General features: G+C 42.4%; 1 protein-coding gene across 8 annotated transcripts in view; it reads left to right on the forward strand.

The window, feature by feature from the left end:
- Positions 1 to 19,158, forward strand: part of LOC148864434 (CLP protease regulatory subunit CLPX1, mitochondrial-like) — a 63,503-nt gene that overhangs the window by 32,298 nt on the left and 12,047 nt on the right. The window contains exon 1 of one of the 8 annotated variants that reach the window (XM_088974720.1): positions 8,118 to 8,193. The exons of 6 other annotated variants lie outside the window; for them this stretch is intronic. In XM_088974720.1, coding sequence (XP_088830846.1) covers positions 8,177 to 8,193 — 17 coding nt within the window. In that variant the 5' untranslated portion in view covers positions 8,118 to 8,176. Of the gene's footprint in view, positions 1 to 8,117; positions 8,194 to 19,158 lie in introns of those variants that run through there. One more of the 8 variants, XM_088974723.1, reaches the window with a different exon arrangement.

A 19,158-nucleotide genomic window follows, 5' to 3' on the forward strand; every position in this document is an offset into this window, starting at 1 on the left:
TTTCTCTCTTGCGGCTAATCTGGATTGGGTTTTACACCAGCTGGACATCAAGAATGCATTCTTGAATGGTGACCTTGAAGAGGAAGTGTACATGATTCAACCTCCTGGTTTTCTAGCCCAAGGCAATGAACAGAAAGTGTGCAAGTTGAAGAAGTCCTTATACGGGCTGAAACAATCACCAAGAGCTTGGTTCAGTGGATTCCATGTGGCAGTTCAGCAGAAAGGATATAGGCAATGTCAATCAGATCACACACTGTTTATGAAAAAAGGAGAAGGTAAAATTGCTGCTCTAATTGTATATGTGGATCACATAATTGTTACTGGTGATTGGAAGGATGAAATTCAAAAATTGAAATTTTTTCTTGCCACTCAGTTTGAAGTGAAGGATCTAAGACCTGCCAGATACTTCCTTGGAATTGAAGTTGCCTGATCAAAGAAGGGTATTTTCATTTCTCAAAGGAAATATGTCCTAGATTTACTTCAGGACACTGGAAAGATGGGGGTGAAGCCAGTTGACTCTCCCATTTACCCCAACCATAAATTAGGTGACAACTGTGGTGAATCGCTCAAGGATGTGAAACAGTTTCAGAGGCTTGTAGGGAGATTGTTATACCTTTCTATGACTCGCCCAGACATTGCATATGTTGTTGGTGTCCTCAGTCAGTTCATGCATGCTTCTAGGTCTTCTCATCTTGAAGCAGCAGAGAGAATCCTCCGATATCTAAAGAAGTATTCGGGTACTAGTTTGCTGTTTCAAAAGCACGGACATTTGAAAGTTGAAGTTTATACAGATGCAGATTGGGCTGGATCCCAAAGTGACAGAAAGTCTACCAGTGGCTACTGCACCTTTATAGGAGGGAACCTTGTTACATGGAGGAGTAAAAAGCAAAATGTGGTAGCTAGATCCAGTGCTGAAGCTGAATATCGTGCTATGGCCCACGGGGTTGCTGAAGGCATGTGGATAAAGAATTTGTTGGGGGAGTTGGGTTTCCCAGTGACCAAACCTATAACTCTATTTTGTGATAACTGTAGAGAACACTGATGTGGGCCCCACTGCAGTGGTCCCCACTGTGTTCGTAGGACAGTAGTGTAGTTATTTGTTTCAGTTATAGTAGTGTCAGTTTGAGTCAGTTTGTTAATTCAATTGTTATTTATTTCAGTTTTTATTTACTTTATTTATTATGTAAGTACAAAGGGCAGATGTGTCCTTTCCATTATGTACTAAACATAACCTATAAATATTAAGAGAGTGGCGGCGGTAGATCAGTAAGAATCTGCCCCTCCTTTCAACAACTTGTGTTATCTTGTTCCTCTTCTATTCTCTCTCCTTTCTCCCTCATTTTCTTCTGTTTTGCAAACCTAAAACCTATTAGAATTCAAGACTGATTACAGTCTTGATCTTCTACTTGGTATCAGAGCCTATCTAGGGCTTCTCATGTGTGTCTAGTCCAGCCGACCACATGAGGACTAGCTAGGGCTGGAAGCTTTGAAGAAGTTTTTCGGTGGCTGAATCTTGGAGATTACCAGGAGAGGTTCGCAGCAGTTGAAGACTTGTCGCGGCTTGCAGAGAGTTGGTAATCAGGAAGAGGCAGCGAAGGTTAGGGTTCAGGTAACCCTAGAAGACAGTAAACCGAAGTACATAAGTAAGTTTTTTTTTACTGAGTTTCAGAGACTGCAATCAGTCGAGATAGGTTGGACCTATCTAGAAAGAGGGGTCGAACTGTGTTTAACTTGTTTCTAGGGTTTGACTGTTGGGCCGAACCCCCCCTCTTCAAAGGTGATTAGTTTTAGGGTTTCATATTACCCTACGACAAGTTCCACTTGTGCGGACTGCTTGGAGAGTGCAGCTGAGCACCTACTTCAGACCTACAGTTGAAACCCTAATTTTGCTCTCGCAACAGTGGGCCCCACAGTAGTGATTTCAGAAAATAACATCTCAGATTGATAGGCTGCTCGGTACTGTGCATGCCGATTGATTTCAGATCAGATTTGAGTTGATTTCTTGCATATACTGTGATAGGCAATTGATTTCAGATCGGATCAGATCAGATCAGATTTGTATTGGTTTCGGATCAGATTTCAGACTTGCTTGTTTGACTCTGTTTTCTGGTTTAGTTGCTCTAACAGTTTGTAGCCACTGAATCTTAATCAAACATGGAGTTTAATGGTCAGGGAGAAAGTAGTTTTGGAAACCATAGTTATGGTAGTGTATCTGAAACCGGGTTTCAGATTACAACTATGAGATTTGATGGGTCAAATTATTTGGAGTGGGCGTAATCAGCCATGGTGGCTATTGGAGGAAGGGGAAAACTGGGTTACCTCTTGGGAGATGTGAAAGAACCTTCCAAGGAGGACCCCACATACACCAAGTGGGTTCCAGAGAACTATTTGGTTATGGCATGGCTGTGTAATTCTATGCAACCACATATCAGGCGAAATTATTTGTAGGCAAAGACAGCCAAAGAGATATGGGATGTTGTGAAAGAAACCTATTCCCAACCCCTTAATGTTGCCAGAGCCTATGAACTGAAGTGTGAGGTGAACAGCCTTAAACAATGAGAGAAACCAGTTTTTGTCTACTTCTCTACCTTGAAATCCTTGTGGCATGAGATTGACCATCTAGAGACCCTTGAGTGGTAGAGTCCCAAAGATGCACAAACTCACAGAAAGCAAGTCGAGACGAATAGGGTATTTGAGTTTCTGGCTTGTTTGAATTCAGAATATGACATTGTGCGACAACAGATATTGACAAGAGATAGTGTGACCCTCTCTCAATAATACTCCCTGGTGCATAGTGAAGAGACCAAGAGGAAAGTCATGATGCAGCCTCAGCCAGCCTTGACAGCTATTAAACCCAAGCCAGGGGTGACTCAGAAAGGGACCGGAAGAAGGAAGATAAAAGGGATCTGGTATGTGAACATTGCAAGAAACCCAAGCACACAAAAGATACTTATTGGAAGCTACATCCTCACTTGGTCCCAGCAAAACTAAGAAATAAGAAGGGTAATGCTCATATGGCAGTGAACACTGATTCAACATCCTCATCAGGCACATCCCTAGAGACTTTAGCTGTCATTCGGGCTGCCCTCATACAGTTGGAAAAGGAAGTTGGGAGTTCAGCTCAGCCATCTCAGTCACCATCAGCTCCTACCACATCTGCATTTGCACATTCAGGTACTCGAGCCTCAGCTTACCATGCTTCAGCTCCAGGTAATACTGATCACTGCTGGGTAATAAATTCAGGTGCATCTGACCATATGACTAGCTTGCCATCTTTGTTCACTTCTTATCACTTGTCCTCTGGCCGAGATAGAGTATCCATTGCTGATGGCTCTCTTGTTCCCATTTCGGGCAAGGGGGACATCAAGCTATTGAATACTATCTCTTTATCCTCTGTCTTGCATGTTCCTAAGCTTGATACTAAGCTGCTTTCAGTTAGTAGTATTACCAAACACATGAACTGTTCAGTAACCTTTTTCCCTGATCGATGTGTTTTTCAGGATTTGGAGACGAGGAAGGTGATTGGGACTGGCCGTGAGATGAACGGGATCTATCTGCTTGGAGAGAGTTCTCGTCGGGAGGAGCCAGTGGATAAGAAGTCTTTTGTTTCCCAATCTGTGAGTTCGGTTATGCTTTGGCATAACCGATTAGGTCATTTTTCTTTTAAGTCTTTGAAGAGTTTGTTTCCTGCTTTATTTGAGTATGTTGTGTTATCAAAGTTGAGGTGTGAGAGTTGTGAGTTTGCCAAACATTGTAGAACCTTTTATTCTTTAAGTAATAAAAGGAGTAATTCCTCTTTTGATATTGTGCATACTGATGTTTGGGGGCCATATCGTATCTCTTCTATGGGTGGGTACAGATATTTTCTACTATTTGTTGATGACCATACCCGGTTTTCTTGGGTTTATCTTATGCGTTCTCGGGATGAGGTTCCTGCTCTGACCCAAAACTTCCATCAGATGGTTCACTCAATTTGGGACCAAAATCAAAGTCCTTAGATCTGATAATGCAAAGGAATACTTTGCTCAGCCATTGACCTCCTACCTTCTTAGCCATGGAGTTATTGACTAGAGCAGTTGCCCTTATACACCACAGCAGAACGGCATTGCCGAAAGGAAGAATAGGCATATCTTGGAGGTGGCTAGAAGCATTATGTTTACCTCCAATGTACCTATTCGCTTCTGGGGTGATGCTATCCTCACGGCAGTTTATCTCATTAATCGAGTTCCTTCCCGGGTCCTTGATATGAGAACCCCCTTTTCCCTTCTATACCCAAACGAGGAGTTGTTCATTGTTCCCCTTAAAACCTTTGGTTGTACCTGTTTCGTTTAGCTTCTCGGGCCCCATCATTCCAAGTTTGAACCTAAGGCCTCCAAATGCATTTTCCTTGGTTATGCACAAACTCAAAAGGGTTATTGCTGCTATGATCCGGTTTCAGGGAAACGGTTTGTCTCCATGGATGTCACCTTCTTTGAGGAGACACCCTATTATCCTAGGGTTTCTCCTCAGGGGGAGAGCAGTGAGAGTGGGGCTGTTTTGAGTGGAAGTGGGGCTGTTCCTTTACCTATTCCACTGGGTAATGAAGGTTGTAGTGGTGAGGGTGGTCAGAGGGAGCCGGAGTTGAGAGTCTATCACAGGCGATGCAGGCAGGTTGATCCTAGTCTTCGGCAGTCCCGGCCAGCTCCAGTTCCTTCTGCGCCTCCAGATCCAGAGCCTACTGAGATACCTCTCACTGTTGCCACTTCCCCTCCTATGGATGACCTTGATCTCCCTATTGCCATTCGCAAAGGGAAACGACATTGCACCACTTCTACATCTCACAGTTCTTATCCTATGACCGTCTATCACCATCTTACCGGTCCTATTTCACTTCCATTGCCGATGTCCCTATTCCAAGAACAGTGCAAGAAGCCTTATCAGTTCCAAAATGGAAAGATGCAATGCAAGTCGAAATGGATGCCCTGTTGAAGAATAATACTTGGGCACTGGTTGACCCACCAAAAGGAAAGAAACCGGTGGGATGCAGATGGGTGTTCACTGTGAAGCATAATGTTGATGGCTCTATTGAAAGGTATAAAGCCCGGCTGGTTGCAAAGGGGTTCACTCAAACTTATGGTATAGACTACTTTGAGACCTTTGCCCCAGTAGCCAAGATGACCACCATTCGAGTTTTGTTATCCCTTGCAGCAAATCATTCTTGGCCCCTGTTTTAGATCGATGTTAAAAATGTCTTTCTGAATGCAGACTTACAAGAAGAGGTTTACATGCAGTTGCCTCCTGGATTCTATGATACAGAGACAGGTAAGAAGGTTTTCCGACTGAACAAGGCATTGTATGGTTTGAAGCAGTCACCTAGAGCCTGGTTTGATAGGTTCAGATTAGCCCTTGGAAGGTTTGGTTATGTACAGGCCCAGTCAGATCATACACTATTCATCAAGAGGGTGGAGTCCTCTCTGACACTACTAGCAGTATATGTTGATGATATTGTGGTGACAGGAAATGACAGTCATGAGATTGAGTCCCTCAAACAGCTCCTTCATCAAGAGTTTGAGGTGAAAGATCTTGGTGCACTACGGTATTTTTTGGGTATTGAGGTTGCTAGATCCAAGCAGGGGATTTTTATCTCTCAGAGAAAATATGTTCTAGATCTGTTGGCGGAAACTGGAAAGTTGGGTGTTAAGCCGGCCGATACACCCATTGAACAAAATCACAAGATTAGTGCAGAGGGTGGGGAGCCTCTTGAAGACAAAGTTATGTTCCAATGATTGGTTGGAAAGCTTCTATATTTCTGCCTCACTCGGCCGGATATCAGCTATGCAGTTAGTGTTGTTAGCCAGTACATGCACTCCCCTAGAACTTCTCATCTTCTTGCGGCAGAGAGAATATTAGCATACTTGAAGAGATGCCCGGGTAGAGGTATATTGCTCAAGAACAATAATCACATGAGGGTGGAAGTCTATACAGATGCCGATTGGGCTGGAAGTGTTGATGACAGAAGGTCTACCTCTAGATATTGTGCCCTGGTGGGAGGTAACCTTGTCTCTTGGAGGAGTAAGAAGCAGGGTGTTGTTTCCCGCTCCAGTGCTGAAGCGGAATATAGGTCAATGGCTAATGGAGTGGCTGAAATCTTATGGCTGAGGTCACTACTTGAAGAGTTGAGTATTGACTATGAAAAGCCCTTAATGCTGTATTGTGATAATCAGGCAGCTATTAATATAGCCCACAACCCAATGCAGCATGACAGAACTAAACATATCGAAGTTTATCGACATTTTGTGCGAGAAAGGGTCACATCACAAGAAGTGTCTTCCGTACATCACATCTAATATGCAGCTCGCGGATATCCTCACCAAGGCGGTACCAAGGAAGAAGTTAGAGACAGACCTATCCAAGTTGGGCATGATAGATATCTACTCCCAACTTGAGGGGGAGTGTAGAGAACACTGATGTGGGCCCCACTGCAGTGGTCTCCATTGTGTTCGTAGGACAGCAGTGTAGTTATTTGTTTCAGTTATAGTAGTGTCAGTTTGAGTCAGTTTGTTAATTCAGTTGTTATTTATTTCAGTTTTTATTTACTTTATTTATTATGTAAGTACCAAGGGCAGATGTGTCCTTTCCATTATGTACTAAACATAACCTATAAATATTAAGAGAGTGGCGGCGGCAGATCAGTAAGAATCTGTCCCTCCTTTCAACAACTTGTGTTCTCTTGTTTCTCTTCTATTCTCTCTCCTTTCTCCCTCATTTTCTTCTATTTTGCAAACCTAAAACCTATTAGGATTCAAGACTGATTACAGTCTTGATCTTCTATTATAACAAAGCAGCTATAAGCATTGCTGCCAATCCGGTGCTACTTGATAGAACAAAGCACATCGAAGTTGACAAGCATTTTATCAGAGAGAAAGTTATCACAGGCGAAGTGTGTACCCCCTATGTCACTTCTGAGAACCAGCTTGCAGACATCTTTACAAAGGGTTTAAACCTTTCCAGACATCATGATCTTTGTGACAAGTTGGGCATGATTGATATCTATGCTCTAACTTGAGGGGGAGTGTTGTCAGTTGTTTATGTATTCAGATTTAGTACCATAAGGGTATTGTTGTAATTTCTCCTCTATTTATATTGTTCGACTGTACTAGTATAAATAATAAAATCATTCTTTTGCCCCCTATGTTCTAGAGGGCTTTCAGTCACTCGACTCATCTCTCTTCTCTCTTCTCCTCTCCTCTCTTCACTTGCTCTTGCTCAACAGAACGTAAGTATGCACTCCATGATGAAAGTATCAAATTAACAAAACTCAAGTGAATGGATAAAAATATTGGTTGTCAGGTGTCTCTCTATTTACACTAACTAGCCTAAAATTTCATACTATATTTCAGATAAAAATCCAATAAAAATCACGTAAATAAGTAGATTTAAGTTCTAGGCACATTAAAAATTTGATCTTTAGTAAATTATTGAGATGCTAAAAATTCTCAGAAATGTTATCCCAGTTTCTAATATTAACATGTTCTCTACAATTATTTAGTCTAGTTATAATATCATATTTACAAAAACAGTTCTTTACACCATGAATGATCTATAACAACTAATTCTCGAATATGCCAAGTATGATGATCAGGGGCTAAAAAGGAACTATAATGTTTCACTTGTACCCTATTATGGGGCAAATTTTAGCAGAAAAAACCCCTGTAACATCTCCACAATAAGCCCTTCAGTTTTGAAATTTTAACATCTCCACAATAAGTCCTATTCTTGGGGCAAATTTTAGCAGAAAAAGAACCTTGTAACATCTCCACAATAAGCCCTTTAATTTTGAAATTTTAAATTATAAAATTAAAGCTTTGAATGGTTAAAATCACCTAGGGAAATTGCCAATGTAAAGTGGGGTATGGAGGGACATTGGATTGAACATTTGGTGAATCCTGAGAGCACTGTCCTAAAAATTGTCAGTCCATCATGGATAGCATGATTTGGATTGTGTTGCACAGTTACCTGGTGGGATAAGTTGTTGGAAAGGCCCTGAACAGGTCAATGGATCATTACACTGGTAAGTAGATTGCTGAATCCACTTGGTTTAATCATGAATTGGTAATCAACTCAGTTCATCACAAATTAAAAAATTTCAGGTCAAGCTTTAACTTATGGTGATTTGAACTGAAGCTCTAAAGCCCTAATGACTGTAGAGAGAAGGTATGCACTTTCCCTTTCTTCTCTTGGCAACAACTAATGCATCCTATCATATATTATATATATTATTTATATATGGCCATATCCCAATGTTGGTCCCAGATATCTGGGGCCTTAGGAGAGGTAGAATATAAAACATACAAAGATTTTAAGATTGAAAAATAAAGAACAAAAGGAAGAGAAAAGTTTCATCTTTTTTCTACAGTTTTCCTCTCTATCACTCACTCATTCACACACATTAAAGTAGAAAATGAACTCTGTCCCATCTCTCTCTCTCTCTCTCTCTCTCTCTCTCTCTCTCTCTCTCTCTTATATATATAATTAAGTTTTTTATTTCTATAAAATTATAACCTTATTTAGTTGCTAATAATTTTCTGATATGTAATTGCTCTACTAAATACTTATCATGTTATAGTGTTGTGTTTGAAATGTTAAACCTAACTGATTTAAAATACCATTGTCTTTTATATACAATGATTTGCTATGTTTTGGAAGGGAAATTAATGTTATTGGTAAAGAGAATTCCTACCCTTTCAGTGTACATGCATGTTGGTTGGATTGTAAAATTAGAGAACAAAGCTACGATTTAGCTTTTTCTCTGCAAAATCTTATCTCCAGGTGTCTAGGCACTCCACTGTTGCCTAGATGATTTAGAGTTTCTACACAAGATTTAGAGCTTTGTTTGGTAGAGCCTTGGTTTGGCACATCCTGTCACCTCCCCCTTCCCCCCCTCTCCATTTGATTTTCCTAGCTATATGCCGGGAACTGGATTACTGTCTTATTACATATTTCTATCTGGATAATCAATCATATTTTCCCCAACCATCAGATGAAGTGTCAGGATTGATTGAAATGTTAGCGAAAAGGTATAGAAGTCTCTTTTGCTTCTCAAATTTAATTCCATTCTCCACAGGTTGTGAATGTTCCAGAGAAGGGAGCTCGAAAGCACCCCCGAGGTGAATGATCAATAAAATATGTTATTAGTATGAATGTAGGATCTGTCGTCAAAAAATTCTTAGGTGTTTTTATGCTAAACAAAAAAAACATCTTTGAAGGTGGGCCTTGGCGCAATGGTTGGGTTACTCCATTGCGACCTGATTGACCAGGGTTCAAATCTTGGAAACAGCCTCTTTGTAACATAAGGCTGCGTACATCTGTCCCTCCCCTGCATTGGTGGGAGCCTTGTGCACTGGGCTGTCCTTTTAGCAAGTACAAGAAAGGACCATCTGTCTAACACCTTAACACCTACAAGCAAAAACCAACCAATTTCATCTATCCAAATACAATATCATGAGAATCCTAGAAACCCGACCAAGAAGCATCTCTTCCAGCATCTTTAGATTCTAGTTGAGTCAGCATCCGGTCAAGAATGAGGGAGCTGATATCAAAACAACCCCTTCTATTGACTTTCTACTTGGCTTCGAAGATTCTTATTCCTTTCTGAATGCCTAACAAACAGTAAATGGAATGGCACTTCAAAATAGTTTTTGTTCTTATTCCCAGCAAAGAATGACCATAACGATCTCATTCTTGTATGAAAAATGCCAAAAATTGGTCAAAAAATGATCTTGCTTAAGGCCATCAAACTCTTTGAGAATAAAAGAGTACAGTACAAGGGCATGCTCTAATTTTCCAAGACCACCCTCCCTCTAATGGTCTTCCTCTCAACAATCCTGTAATTCCTTTATTTCCATATTATCCAGAAAAAAGTAAATGGTAACAGATTCAAAAAGATCCTTCCCGCATTTTCTAAAACCATTTTTCAGCCATAGCATAGGAACATACTTTGGACTCACGAATTGGGCTTCTTTTTCTGTATAAGGGGGTTCATATTCTTGTGGACCATGGACTCTAAGATACTGCATAGTCCATAGGCTCCAATACACCATATACACTAGCATCCGGGATAATCAGCTCATTTAGATGGATTCTAGGGTTACCCAACATCCTAGCTTATTTAGAGCAGAGAGGGGAGCTTTGTGTTAGGGAATGTATGTCTAGGAGTTACTTTTTATTTTATTGTTCTCCCATGTAGAAAGGGTTGGTTTATATTGTCTTTGGGTTTCTATTGTCAAGGATCATGGGGGTATGAGGATGTGACACCTTAGAGAGGAGTGGAATGGGATTATTTTTTACTCCTCTTTCAGTGAATAAATGTAGGGTTTTGTCATGGTGTGGCCTGGTAGCAGGTCGTTTTAATCATTTTTGCTTATGAGGTAACCTCTGTCTCTCACTCACTCACACACACATACAACTAGTATAGTTACTATTTATTAGAAAAGTATTTTTAGTCTTCTTATTGATAAAGAAGATTATAAATCTCTGGATTTTCCATTAAGCAAATTGGTGTGTCTAGAAGCGTGTCATTAACCACTTTGGAACACCAGTTTTAATATTTATAACTTTTTTTTCCGATTCTCAAACAATTACAAACGTAATAAATGGTGAGAACGGATCATATCCACAGGGAAGCAAGGGAAAAATCGTTATTTACTTAAATCCGGGAAAGAGAACACAATTGAGAGTTGCAACAACACAGAATTTAATTAATTAAACTGAAATTCATTAAAATAAAATTCGAACAGTGCTGGAAGTGAAAAGTGCGGAAAAATAAATAAATAACAGAAATAAATAAATAAAAGGAACGAAATAAAAAGTTTGTAATCCGATCAGAGGTAGCAGTCTCCAGATTTCTCCTTTGACCCTCGAACTTCTCAAGCTAACCCTTCTGTCTTACCTGGCCGAATTCTAGATCTACAGAAAAGAAAACAAAAATCAAACTGAATGAAAGTAAATTGCAGAAAGGGAAAAAAGGAACTGGAAATGAAAGAACAGAAATTAAGTCTAAGACTAATGGTTGGGATCCGAATACAGAGGTGGCAGTAGTGGCTTAGGCGAATTGCAAGTAGGAACCATTCCTCTTGCTTGGGTGTCCTCCTCTTCCTCTACCCTTGAACTTCTCAAGATCAGGCTTTCGTCTTACATGGGGACAGAATTCAACCCCTTCTCAGGAGCCCTTGGGTCCCTTTTATAGAGAATGATGGACACAACTGGGATTAGAGAGAAAGAGGGGGGCGGCAGCTGGGTTTTAGCAAAGATATGGGCGCCCTAGGGTTTCTAATGAAGGGTTAGGATGGTTATGGGTTGATCCTAAGGCTGAGAAGAGAAGGAGAGGGCGCCCAAAAATGGAGGGTGGAGATTAAGGTGCCTAGGGTTGAAAGGTGGAGATTAAAAGGAGTGGGTGGCTGAGATAGAAAATGGAATGGAGGGCTGAGATCTAATGACTAGGGGCTGAATGGTGAGGATTAGAAGTTAGGTGGCGCCCTAGGGTTAAAAAGCTAAAAAGAGAGTGCCCTAAAATGAGTGGTGGAGATTAGAAGGGATGGAAGGTGGAGATTGAGCAGCTAGGGGCGGCTAGGGTTTGTTAAGGATGAAAAGAATGAGCTAGAAAGCGCCCTTGAGTTTGCTAATGAGAGGGGAGCATGCTAATACAATAGGATGGGCGCCATTCTAGGTTTAGCAGATAGGAGGCGCCCTCCTGTTCTTAGATTTGCACAAAAACACTCCCCTCTCTCAGCTGGACTTCACACCAGCTTCCCAAAAACTGCATTTCAGCCATGTAACTTCCACAGTTTTCCACAAAAGTTGCACAGAAACCCTCAGAGGTCACAACATTGAATTTAACTGGGAAAAGAGCACACTTTGACTATTCTAAGGTCGAAAATACCCCTGAAATGATGCCCTTAAGGCATCAAACTACAAAGTTATCACACCCCCTAACTTAACCATTGCTAGTCCCTTAGCGATTTAGCCTTAAAATTACATTGAGTATAGAGATTATTCCCATTGCAAGATCATCCCTGACAAAAATTAGCTAAGTATCCTGATTCCAAAATTCTCAAACTTTGTATAAATCGATATTGGGTTTAAGGCGTAAAACTGTCTTGCTTTAAATATTACAGAAACTTGGCTTAAAAATCTTATATACCCTTCCATTTGTAGTCTGTCTCGATAAGCTGAGATTGATTTTTAAAATCAAATGGGTATTCTTCTTATCATTTCTGGCAGTGGATTTCTACCCCTAAACTTGATATGCACACTTATTTTTATTGCTACCTTCCACCGTTTGACGCAAATCTCAACATTTGCCTTAGGTGAAGAGACTCGGTTATAAGTGTTAGGTGATTGTCTTTGGAATTCCCTTTCCCATTTGACGCAAATCTCAACACTTAACTTAGGTGAAGAGACCCGATTACTAAGTCTAGGGTGTTCATTGACTTTATTTTTATTTTTATTTTTTGCAGAAATATTGTTCAGGGTAGTTTGCCATCTCTAACAATTTGAAGAATTTTTTTTGTCTAATGTCTCAATCTTTCTCTTCTTATCTTTACAGGGGAAAACTTGGGAGTATTTTCCAAATTCTAAACGGTTTTGACAATATTCAAATAAGACCAATTTTGATTCCTATCACTTGCTACCAATTTCTACAAAATTCAATATTCTTCTATCAGTTTCCTCAACTTTTTCTGTTTGGGAATCTCTTTTAATGGAAAGAAATTTTAAAATTTCCAATGAAATTTTAATTCTACATATTAAAGGCTTAGCTTCTCAAATTTTTCTTTTTCAAAATTTCATTTTTTTTCTCTCTTTCCTCACCCCCCCAACTTAAGTGCCATTGTCCCCAATGGCATGACTAGGCTGATGCAAAAAGGACTTGGGGCAAAGGGAACAATCAATAGGGTTTTCCTAAGGGGTTCAAGGTCTGCCACCTAGTCTTGAATAAAAAAAAAGAGAAAAAAAAAACTCAAATCCTACCAGCAAAAACACTAAAAACTACGTTGGGTTGCATCCCAACCAATGCTAAGTTTAATGTCTTCAGCCAGACACATTCATTAACTTCTTCCATCCAGACTGACAGACTCACTTTCTTCTTCATACAAACAAGGCTTAGACTAGGCTAACCAAGGGGTAGACAAGTTATCCAAAAGATCGTCCACTGTATCCACATTGCACTCATCTTCCCCTAGGTTTGGATACTTAGAGGCACTAAAAACATTTAACTGGACCTTTTGCTCCCCAAATGAAATGTCCATTTCTCCCAATTTACAGTTAATGTTTGGATTGGTCGTTGCTAGAGACGACCGTCCTAGGATTATCGGGTTATGGTTCAGTTCCTCGGTCGGGGTCATGTCTAGGACAACAAAGTCTACAGGGAAATAACAATTCTCTATCTTGACAATGACGTCCTCGATAACACCTCAAGGAGTCTTGACTGACCGATCAGCGAGTTACAAAATTACTAGGGTAGGTTTTATCTCGCCGATCCTGAACCTTTCATAGATAATGAACGGAAGCAGATTTACATTGGCCTCAAGATCTAATAGGACTCGATCAAAGGTGATTCCAGAGATGACACAGCTTATGAGAGGAGCACCCGGGTCTTTCATCTTCCGGGGTAGTTGGTTTAGGAGGACCGCACTAACGTCTGCCGAGAGCATCACTTTTTTTGGGGCCGCTCGTGGCTCCCTCTTTTGAGTGCACAACTCTTTCAGGAACTTGGCATAGGTCGGAACATGTTGAATCGCATCGAGAAGAGGGATGTTAATATGGACTTGTTTGAAGAACTCCCTGATCTCCTCATTACGAATCTCTTTCTTCTTTCGCAATGGCCCGACTGTGAGTGCAGCTGGAAATGGGACCATAGGTTGGTTCACTAAAGGTTTTTCTTCTAAAGTTTTATTTCCTTCATCTCCCCCTAACTTAGGGTCTTCCTGCTCCTTTTCTTCTTCAATTTTCTTTTCCTCATACGGGTCTTCTGAAATTCTCCCACTCCTTAAGGTTGTAACAACTTTGGCATTTTCGAACTGAGGGTTCTTAGAAGGTGGTTGAATTTGTTGTGGAGGAAGACCCGATAGTTGATTCCTAGGGTTTGCAACCGGTTGACTCGGTAATTGCCCTACTTCTCTCCTTGCATTAGCTTCGGCTAACTGTCCTATTTGACTTTTGATAAGTCCTAGAGACTTGACACGCAATTTGCAGACTCACAGCAGAATCCACACCACTAGAATATCAACAGAGAACTGGTAGTCATTCAGAAGAAAAGAAGATCACTTACAGTGGGTCGGTTCTTCGAGAGACCGCCGGCTCTCCCAGGCATTCACAGAATTCTTTACTCAACAAAAGTCTGTCTCTTCCATCCCCCAAAGCCCCTTCTTATACACATCTTATAGCATAACTGCCTTCCACAATAAATGCTCAATTGGTCGAATTATAAATGTCCCACACTCTTCTTATTCCCAACTGGCAGAATTCTTTTCCATTTGTGCAGTGGGTGCTGCTGCTGCTTGGCTTGGGCAGGGACATATCAGTGCACGGTGTGCATCTATCCACTATGCCTGGAGTTATTGGTTGGGAAGTGCTTATTCATTGGCAGGGCCTGCCTGATTTTGAAGATTCTTGGGAGCCTTTTGACTTACTTCGAGACCAATTTCCTCATTTTAACCTTGAGGACAGGGTTAGACTTTGGGCGGCAGGTAATGATAGGCCCCCAATTAACCTTACATATGCCAGGAAGAGGAAAGGTCAACAATCGGCTAAGGGGGGGAATAATTGAACAATTAATCACATGGGGGGGTAATTATAGCTACAGGGAATAAGGAGAGTCTTGGGGCATTTATAGCTATGTCAATTATGAGTAAGAAGAGTGTTAGGCATTTATAACTAGGCCAATTGGGCATTTATGGGGGGGGGAGTCAGTTATGCTGTCAGAAGAATATAAGAAGGGTCTTTGGGGGATGGGGGAGGGTAGGCTTTCGTTGAGTGAAGAATACTGTGAGTGATTGGGAAAGCCGGCGGTCTCTCGAAGAACCGACCAATTGTTAATGTTCTTCTTTTCTTCTGAATGAGTACCAGTTCCTTGTTGATATTCTAGTTGTGTGAATTCTGTTGTGAGTCTGAGAATTGTATGTCAAGTCTCTGGGACTTATCAGCTTTCTAATCTGGCAATGGACTGCTGTTGATTTAGGATTAGCTGCTGAAGCTGCATGAATTGGTCATCTACTGTACGAGTCTGAGGAGGTTGAGGGTAAGCCTGATACGGTTGGGCCAGTTGGTTCCTAGGGTACATCTTCTAGAATTGGTTCTGAACTTGTGGCCTCTGAAATTGTTGGGCCATGGAGTTAAATGGATGATTATACTGTTGGGACTGTGAATTAGGTTGATGTGTCCTCCAAGAAAAGTTAGGGTGATTTCCCACCCAGGGATGTAAGTATTTGAGAATGGATCATTGTTGGGCCTTGGGCTGCCTGAACCTGTTCTTGAATAAATGGCAAAAATTGGGCCGTCGTGGGACAACCATCAACCTGGTGGGCCAGGTTGGCACAAATGGAGTAAACTTCAGGATTGGGTGTAGATGGGCCCGGTTGTTGGTTAAAGGTGAAAAATTGATAAAGCTTCTGGGCTAGAAGATCTACCCTGTCCAATTTTCTCGAGATGGCATTCAAGTCCATTCTTGCCTTGGGCTCTATATTATTCCTGACTTGATAGAGCCCTACCCTCTTTATGGGTCCCACTGACCTTTCATAGGAATACAAGGATGCATTATTGACGGAGTTTTCACTCAAGGTCTCGAAAAGCGCATACGCTTCATCCTCACTTTTGCTCATAAATGCCCCCCCATAGGATGTGTTGAGACCCAAACACCCCCTCCATAACCCATTAGGGGAGTGGAGCAGGCCGCCACCTATCAGCCATTCACAAGAAGACAGAGGAGCCAAGCGGCAGAGCCCCGGAATTAGTTACACTCAGAGTTGGTTACTCCGCCACCTGAAGATTTTCCACCCATGTTATCTGCCAGAGTTAGTTATTCAGAAATCAGAGAATATTCCCTATGATATCACACCTATAGGCCAGCTATATAAGGCCATCATCACATAATGAAAGCAATGAATGATTCTCCCTTAATTTTCCTCTCCCCGATTCCAGTTTTTCCTTCCCTCCCTTCTCTCTTTTCTATCCATCTTCTGTTTCAGGAGGTCAAGCCTCCCTCGAAGAGGTTTCCGAGGTGAGCGGAAACTCACCAAGTTGGTATCAAAGCAAGGTTGCAGACCAGCTATGCCGTAGACAAGATCCTCTACCATGGAAGACAGAGTCGACCAACTTGAGATTGGGTTCCATCAGGTACTGAACGAACTCAGGGATCTCAAGGTGGTCATTTCTAACCTCGCCTCCCAACAACAATCCGGCGAGACCAGTCATCCAACAGGGGTCGATGCCTCTGTTTCCAGTAGCCAGGGAACTGGGGGTTACCCCGCAGGAAAGGTTACAAAAATCAATTTTCCCAACTATTCCGGTGGAGATCCCATTCCTTGGATTTTCAGAGCAGAGAGATTCTTCGAGTATCATGAAACTCCTGCACACCAGTGCGTCGCCATCTCTTCCATTCACCTAGAAGGAGATGCTATTCTCTGGCTTCAGTGGTATCGACAAACCCATCCTCAGGTAACTTGGGCGGAATTCAAAGAAGCCCTGTGCATCCGTTTTGGGCCGACGGCGTTCGTGGATTATGACGAACTCCTCACTTGACTAAAACAGACTGGAACAGTAGCAGACTACCAGCTCGAGTTCGAAAGAATGGCGACCAGGGTACATGGATGGCTAGAGAAGGCTCTGGTAGGGTGTTTTGTGGGAGGTCTTAGAGAAGACATCTGCCTAGAAGTGAGAGCTCTTCGACCAGCGACAGTCATGACGGCAGTGGGAATGGCTTGCCTGCAAGAAGAGAAGATAGATAGCATGCGCAGAACCAGCAAGCCTTCCTACCCAAATGTGAGGGCTCCCCAACGGACCAAACAACCCATGAAACAAATTGGGGATTCTCAGCCCATTCTGTCCAGGCCCACTATGCCCTTCAAGCGCCTCTCATGGGCTGAGATGCAGACCCGACGCGAGAAGGGCCTCTACTACAATTGTGATGACAAGTTTGGACCGGGCCATAAGTGTTGAGTCCAGCGAGTGTTTCTCCTTCAGACAGAGGAAGAACCGGAAGAAAACATAGAAGACTGTGAATTGATCTCAGTTGAACCAGAACTGGGGGGAGCCGAGATCTCCTTACATGCCCTCATGGGCCTCAACCCTCTTCAGTCCATGCGAGTAGAAGGAAGGTTGGTGGGCCGATCTATGATGATCTTGATTGACAATGGCTCAACCCTGAATTTCATCACTTGCCGATTAGCAAGGCAACTAGGTATGTCTATACAACCCACTCCACTCTTTTCAATCTATGTGGCTAATGGAAGTCAGCTGACATGCGATGGTGTGGGCAAGAAGAAAATGATCCTTATACAAGGCCACTATTTCATGGTGGATCTCCACCCATTGGATTTCTCAGGGGCTGATATTATTCTGGGAATTCATTGGTTACGTGGCCTAGGGCCGGCACTATGTGATTGGGCCAAAATGACAATGGACTTTTATCAAGATGGTCAAACTTGCCATCTCCAAGGGGTGCAACCTCTGAGTCCCCAAGGTGATACTGTAACTTTCATATTACGGGCCTCCAAGGATACTGGACAGCCCTTATTTATGCACTTAGGCATTTAGCCCACAGCTCCAACTTTAAACAATCAAGGCTGTGACCAACCCACGGAAGCCCAACACAAGGCACTACAATCGATACTCGATCAGTTTGTTGATGTGTTCAGGGAACCAAGCCAATTACCTCCACCCCGGGCCCATGACCATCAGATACCCCTCTTACCAAATTCTAAACCGGCCAATGTGAGGCCATATAGATACCCCTATTTCCAGAAGCTAGAAATTGAGAAGGCGGTAAGAGAGCTAATGAACAAAGGGCATATACAAACCAGCACCAGCCCATTTTCATCCCCTATACTCCTAGTAAAAAAGAAGGATGGTAGTTGGCGGTTTTGTGTAGATTATCGGGCCCTGAATCAGATTACAGTGAAGGACAAGTTCCCAATACCCCTCATTGATGAACTGCTGGATGAGTTAGGAGAAGCATAGGTGTTCTCCAAACTGGATCTGCGATCCGGGTACCATCAGATCCGGGTTCACCAGGCCGACATCCACAAGACCGCTTTCTGAACCCATGGTGGCCATTACGAGTTCCTGGTTATGCCGTTTGGGCTCACCAACGCCCCCTCCACCTTCCAGGCCCTTATGAATGACATTTTCAGGCTTTTCTTAAGGCAATTTGTTTTAGTATTCTTCGATGACATTCTGGTTTACAGCAGGGACCGGGGCACCCATATGGAACATCTAAGGCTTACTCTCACCACTCTAAAGGAACATCAATTACATGCCAAAATGACCAAGTGTTCTTTTGGACAAAAACAGATACAATACTTAGGCCATGTGGTTGCAGCAGGGCGGGTCATGGCAGACCCAGAAAAGATAGAGGCCATCAAAAAATGGCCCAAGCCCACTACTGTTAAGGCTCTCAGGGGTTTCCTTGGGCTTACAGGGTATTATAGGCGTTTCATTAAGGGGTATGGGCTCATGGCTGCCCCTCTAATGTGCCTGTTGAAGAGGGATTCTTTCAGATGGGCTGATGAAGCCCAACGGGCCTTTGAAGACTTGAAGACAGCAATTTCGAGCCCTCCAGTCCTTATTCTTCCAGATTTCACTCAGCCCTTTGAGATTGAGTGTGATGCCTCAGGTGCAGGGGTGGGGGCCGTCCTGATGCAGAAGGGACAGCCCATTGCTTACTTCAGCAAGGCCTTATCAGCCGCCCACTAGAACCAGTCGACTTATGTCAAGGAGATGATGGCAGTGGTAATGGCAGTCCATAAATAGCGTACCTATCTATTGGGACGCCAATTTATCATAAGGCCAGACCAATGAAGTCTGAAATATATACCAGCACAAAGAGTGCACACTCCAGAGCAGCAAAAGTGGCTGAGTAAACTGATGGGCTTCAACTACCGAATAGAGTATAAACCTGGGCCTGCT

Source organism: Nelumbo lutea, chromosome 3, assembly GCF_056320005.1.
Source record: "Nelumbo lutea isolate HS-2025 chromosome 3, American lotus-T2T, whole genome shotgun sequence".
In the NCBI taxonomy this organism is placed as follows: Eukaryota; Viridiplantae; Streptophyta; class Magnoliopsida; order Proteales; family Nelumbonaceae; genus Nelumbo; species Nelumbo lutea.